The sequence below is a fragment of the Eubalaena glacialis genome, chromosome 19 (assembly GCF_028564815.1).
Source record: "Eubalaena glacialis isolate mEubGla1 chromosome 19, mEubGla1.1.hap2.+ XY, whole genome shotgun sequence".
NCBI lineage: Eukaryota > Metazoa > Chordata > Mammalia > Artiodactyla > Balaenidae > Eubalaena > Eubalaena glacialis.
Genome location: NC_083734.1, coordinates 42,918,052 through 42,924,051, shown reverse-complemented (window position 1 = coordinate 42,924,051; position 6,000 = coordinate 42,918,052). Strand labels below are relative to the sequence as shown.

At 53.1% G+C, this 6,000-nt stretch overlaps 1 protein-coding gene across 5 annotated transcripts in view; it reads right to left on the bottom strand.

Annotated features, from left to right (window-relative positions):
* Positions 1-2,586: 2,586 nt before the first annotated feature.
* Positions 2,587-6,000, bottom strand: part of STAT3 (signal transducer and activator of transcription 3) — a 64,861-nt gene continuing 61,447 nt past the window's right edge. For 3 of the 5 annotated variants that reach the window (XM_061175378.1, XM_061175379.1, XM_061175382.1), the window contains 3 exons: positions 5,789-5,831; positions 5,391-5,503; positions 2,587-4,589 (listed from right to left, as the gene is read on the bottom strand). In XM_061175378.1, coding sequence (XP_061031361.1) covers positions 4,534-4,589; positions 5,391-5,503; positions 5,789-5,831 — 212 coding nt within the window. In that variant the 3' untranslated portion in view covers positions 2,587-4,533. The remainder of the gene's footprint in view (positions 4,590-5,390; positions 5,504-5,788; positions 5,832-6,000) is intronic. The other 2 variants (XM_061175381.1, XM_061175380.1) reach the window with 1 other exon arrangement.

Below are 6,000 nucleotides of genomic sequence, written 5' to 3'. Positions count from 1 at the left end.
ATTCGTTGTGATTTTGTTTCTGTATCGCTGTGCATATTGATGCCTTTGCAGGCAGCACGTGTCCACACGCATATGCGCACGTTTGTGTACGAGGTGTGCCTGCCTCGCCTTTGCAGTCCTAGGTATGTGGCTGCCTTTTTCTTCAGATGGAGGCATTCCAAGAGCCCACTGGGTCTGTCTCTTGTGGAAGAGACTGAGCTGCTTCTGTAGTTGCAGGTACGCCAGGCAGGCAAACCTATTCCTGCCAGAGCCTTTGTCTGCTCAGTAGCTATTTGAATGGAATTATTCAAGAAGGGAAAGGAGACAGGTAATGTCTCTAAGCTCAAGTTTTACTCCTGAGTTAGATGCTTTGCCTCCCAAGTGTGTGTGTGTGCATATATATACGTGCATCTGCTCTCGTACAGAGCAACGTACATGTTGGTCTCTTGGTTCTTCCCCTCAGGATGGAGGTTGGAAGAACCAAGAGACCAGTTTTGAGTGATATTTTATACTTTATCTAATGACTATGGACTCCAGGCTTTTTGTGAACTGAGAGCTTATCTAGGCCATCCGCGGTCATGTCCCTAACACGGCAGAAATGGGTCTTTTGCATCGGGCCTGTCAGAGCTGCTCTGAGGATGGAGTTTCTTGGCCTCTTGGTCCCCAGCCAGGGGGCTCCAGCTTCAAGTGTATAATGCTGCTGCCCACATTCCTGCTCTTTCCATCCCATATCCCCTTCCCTCCGTCTGGCCCCAGGCTTCTTTCCTCGCCTCTCTGTCTGCAACCTTGCTTACTTATGGAAGAGGTGGCGGTGGGGGTGGGCGGTGGGGAGGGACTGGTCTAGGATGTGGTGAACAGGAGGCTCAGGACTTGCAGTGTTGATCCCCTAACCCCTCCTGGAAAAACCCTGCAGCAAGAGGCAGCATCAGGGGCTTGCAGCTCGCCTGTGGAGTTTGGAGGGAGGGGTAAAAGCTGATGGAGGCCCACTCTGCTGGGAGGTAGAACCTGGAATAGGCCTCATCACAGTTGCATGACTGGCTGTGGTCTGCGAAGGCCTCGCCCCCAGCCTCACACGCTCCTCCCTCTGAAGCTGCCACACGCAGCCAGGGGCAGCTGACAGTGGAAGGAGTCCCAGAAGGAGTCCCAGGTTGAAACATCTCTCAAGGAAGGTGGGGACGGGAAGCAGGATGCTTTTGTTCTTTGTACAAAGGCTACACATTTGTGTAAACAGTGTTTTTGAATAAAATATTTTTTTTCATAAATTTGCTGGAATGGCTCCTGGGTCATGGGCACCGCTGGAGTCGTTTTGTTCCTCTCCTCCCACGTAGCTGGTGCTGTAAGGTGTAGCTTGAAGTTGCCAGTCTGCTCCCATTTCTGTGGTTTTAAGGGTGCCATCCCCACCCCAATACTTTCAGTGCCTCTCAGAAGACTAGAGAACTTGAGGTCTTGGGAAAAGATGGGGCAGGAATTACCGGGGGGCGGGGGAGAACTTTTGTCCCTGCCTCTCCTTATCAGCTGCTGCTATAAGCAGTCTCCAAGGTGGCAGCTGAGGGCCAGCGCCCAGACCATTCTCAACCCCTCCGGATGGAAGATGGAGGGGAAGCTGCAGGAGCCTCACAACGGTCCTCCCCCCGCCCCCGGCCTCTTCCCAGAGACCAGCAGGTGGCACCATCCCCCTGTCCCTGCGTTTTCAAACGGTCGGCCTGAGCCTGGGAGGGAGGCTGAGGCGAGAGGACAGTCTCCGCATTTGCATTTGGCCCCATTGGCATCGGGAATCCAGGGGCTGTCGCCGAGGGCCGGGGCGGGGGCGGGGAACAAGAACCTATGACAAGGTTTCTTCAGGGCGCAAAGCGAGGGAAGAGGGGCTCGCAGCCCGCCGGGAGAGGCGCAGGGGCCCGGCGCGGGGCTGGCGGGGGTGGGCAGGAGGGGAGGCAGCCGCAGAGCCGGGAGCGCGCTAATCTGGAGCTGCATCTCTGCAGGGGGAGGCGGCGCGTATCTCCCGCACCCGCTCGTCTCCATGGTGTTCGGCGCGGGGGGGAGGGGGAGCCAGGCGAGTGGGCGCCGAGGTCTGTGAATTATCACCACCCACGGCCCGGGGCCCGCGGCCGCGGCCCGTTAAGTGTTGACGATCATCCCCACGGAGCGAACTGAAGAGAAAGTGATAATGGAGCCAACTGTGGAAGGGGAGGCCTGGGGGGTGGGAGTGTCTGCGCCCCAACCCCCCTTAGGTAGCTTATCTGACCCCAGACAGGACACCACGGCTTGCAAAGGCCCCGGGAGGGAGGGCGGAGGGAGGCAGGAAGAGGGAGCGGGAAGGCCTCCACTCAGCAGCCTCCGTGCGGGAGGAGTCGGACCCCTGGCTCCTCCAGGTACCCCTGAGCTGGAGGCTGGCGGCTAATGTTAAGATGGGAGGCGCTCGGTGCCCCAGAGGCGGGCCTGTGTCCACTCGGGCATGAGAGGCTAAGGCCACCAGCCCGGGACCGGGGTCAACCACCTCCTCTCAAGACCCAGGCTCAGCCTGTAAGACCCCTTTAGAACTGAAGCAGGGGAAGAGGGGCCACCCCAAGCCTCCCGCCAGACAGAGCTGCCGTGCCAGCAGACGGTTGCTATATAACTTTTATTTCCGGAAGGTAAAGTAGATACAGCAATATACAAAAAAAAAAAAAAAAAAAGAAAAGAAAAAACCCACAATAATATAAATTTTTACACTATTAAGTAAGTATACATTGGAATTTGAATGCAGTGGTCAGGACAGCATCTCACAAACCACCGTGTGGGTAGCTTAGGCATCCATGGGAATCCCTCGGCTGGGCAGGGGTCAGGCAGGCAAGTCCTGGAGGACTGGGTTTTTTAAGGGAGGGGCCAAAACAAGTCTCAGCTCCTCTCAGGGCTTTTGCTATAATCAGGGTTAAAACCAGAAACATGCGACCTAAAAGCCACGGGGTTTTAGTTTCTGCTCCAGCAAAGCTGGGATCCTCACCCGAGGTCCCTCGAGTTAAGCTAATTATGATCTACAGAGTGTTGCTAAAGGGAGATTGCTCCGTACTACCTATCAACCCCTGTTTGTCTTGAAGAGAAGGTCTCGTCCCCTTCCTTCAAATACTGGCGAATTTGGGTGTAACGCATAGCATTCCCTAGAAACTCTGGTCGACCGAGACAAGGTGGTTATGGACCACCCAATCTGGCCGTGCCTCTGGGTCTGAGGAGGCCCCATATCAGAGACCACCTCTCATGCTACTAAGTGTTCTGAGATGCACAGAAAATGCGAGTTGTTCTGCCTCACCGCGGGGCCCCCATGTGGAGGAGCCGGTCACCAGCGCTGGGGGAAGGCTGGGGTATACACTCCCTCACGTGAGGGACAGACCTCGAGCTTATCACTAAGCCTCTGCCCCTGGCTTAACCAAGTGAAGAAGTGATTACAGGTGCCGCAGGAAATCACCAAGAAACTGGGATAAGAACCATATTCCCTGAGCTCAACTAGACCCTTGACTGGGGCCCCACAGTCTGACTCATGTTCAACCTGTAACTCTCTCCCTCTTATTCCAGGAGGTCCTGAGACCAGGATGCCTAAAGCAAACAGGACAAGGGACCTTTAGACATGGGAAGGAGCCATGCCACAAGAGGGGCTCAGGTAAACTGGGGGAGAGGAAGAATCATCCCATCCCTTAAAGGCACCCACAGAAACCACGCAGGCTCGGAAACAGGGGCGAAGTCTGGGGAGGAAAGGCGAGCAAGGTTGAAAGTGCCCCTCTGCTCAGCCTCACCTACTAATAGGCCAGTAGGTGAAAGGGGAAAATAAAAACTTTGTTTATCAAAAAAAGTCTAAAATGTTTAGGGTCTCCTTCAACCTTCCTATATGAAAACCAAAGGCCAAACCACATCTTCAGATGTCTGTTAAGGGCTGGATCTGAAGCTCATGTCAGGGTTTATATAAATTATCAGCCTGAAGAAAGCTGAATGCCTAAAGCACCAAGGAGGAAATTAACTGAGTTTTCTTAAATACAGAAAAGGCTATGCTGATACAGTGTTTTTTTGCCCTTTAAAAAACTTTTTTAAGTTTAAAAAGAAACCTAGGGGCTTTGAAAGTCCTATCTTCTATTTGAACGTTAGCAAGGTTAAAAGTGCAATGCCAGGGGGATGTAGCTAGAGACAGCTGTGGCATTAGCTTACAGGAATAGGCAGAGGGATGCCGCTGGCACCAGAGGCACTTGTCTGACAATGACAACAACAAACTGCTGAGAAAAGCGGGCAGGGGGGCAAAAAAAGACATTTCCTCTTTCTCCCTCTCGCCACCCCTTCCACATCCCCTGATCACAGCCTCAGAGAGCGCATTCTTATTTGCATTTAGATAAAAGCATATCACCCGCATTCACTCATTTCTCTATTTTAAAAAGTGCCCAGATTGCTCAAAGATAGCCGAAGTGAGAGACGAAAAAAAAATCTGGAACCACAGAGTTGGGAGTTGAGTTGATCTGGGCTTGGGCTGTTTAAGGGCTGGTGGAACACGGGTCGGTGCCTCCGTCACCTCTCTCTGCAGCTTCCGTCCTCGGCTTCTCACATGGGGGAGGTAGCGCACTCCGAGGTCAGCTCCATGTCGAACGTGAGGGATTCTGGGGGGGACACACAGGGAGAGCCAGTTCAGTCGCCTGGGCCCTACAGCTGGCGGGGCCCGCACCCCTAGCCTTCCGGAGCACAGAGGCTCAGGCCGCCACTACCATCTAGTCTCCTGCCCCTGCCCCTGCCCCTTGGTCGTCAAGATGGGGTCAGAGAATCCAGATTCTCTCTCCTCCCTTCTGGAAAGGCTCAGCCTCCTTCCTACCTTAACTCATTCCCAACTCTCCAGGTTTAAAGAAGCTCTAAGGCTGCCCTGTTGAACGCAGCAGCCTGGAGCCACTTGGGATGTGACTAGTCCCAACCGAGATAGGCTGTGGTTATAAAACGCCGGGCAGGTTTCAAAGACTTAGTACGAAAGAAAACCTCATTCATTTTTTTCTTTTCTTTTTTTTTTTTTGGCTGCACCGCACGCACATCTTGCGGGGATCTTAGTTCCCCGGCCAGGGATCGACCCCGTGCCCCCTGCAGTGCAAGCGTGGAGTCCGACCACTGGACTGCCAGGGAAATCAATCCCACACTCATTTTTTCCTAACGTGCAGAAATGCCACTATTTTGGATTTACTGGGCTAAAGAAAATACATTTGTAAAATTAACCTCACCTGTTCCTTTTCACTGTTTTTAACGTGGCTGCTAGAATATTTACTCTGGCATGGGGGTGCGTGTTTCTATAGGATAGCGCTGTTTGAGAACTCCTTCTACCAATCCAGGTGCCCCTCGCTTGGCTATGTACATGGGAGCATCACACCAAGGGGACTGACTTCCCTCACAGGGACAGAGTCCGGCAACCAGATACTCACCAAACTGCCCTCCTGCTGAGGGTTCAGCACCTTCACCATTATTTCCAAACTGCATCAATGAATCTAAAGTGCGGGGGGACATCGGCAGGTCAATGGTATTGCTGCAGGTCGTTCTGTAGGAAATGGGGAGCAGCAGGAGGGGAAAGGGCCGGGTTGACAAGACACAATGGAGAAAAAAAAAAAAAAGAACAAAACACACACACACAAGCCATCAAACTCTGGTCTCCAACAGAAAAATAAAAGCTCAAGCTTTTTAAACACACGAGGTCACTTTGAGTACTGAACATAGCTCGGAGGGTTCCAACCCTTCACAAGAGAACTCTCACCCGGTGTCCTGTTCCCAGGGATAACTGAGGACATTAGAAATGGAGGCAAAATTGGGAAGGGAAGCCACTTACGGTGTCACACAGATGAACTTAGTCTTCAGGTATGGGGCAGCACCTGGGTAGAAGAAAACTCAGGCTTACTGACTGTGATTCCACTCTTGGGTACCAGGCAGGGGGAAGCCGGCTGCCTCCCCAGGGCTGACTTGAAACTCACTCCATCCTTGACCAGAGATTGTCTGGAACCTCCGTCTCCCCTCAGGGCTGCCCTCCCTCACTGTATACTC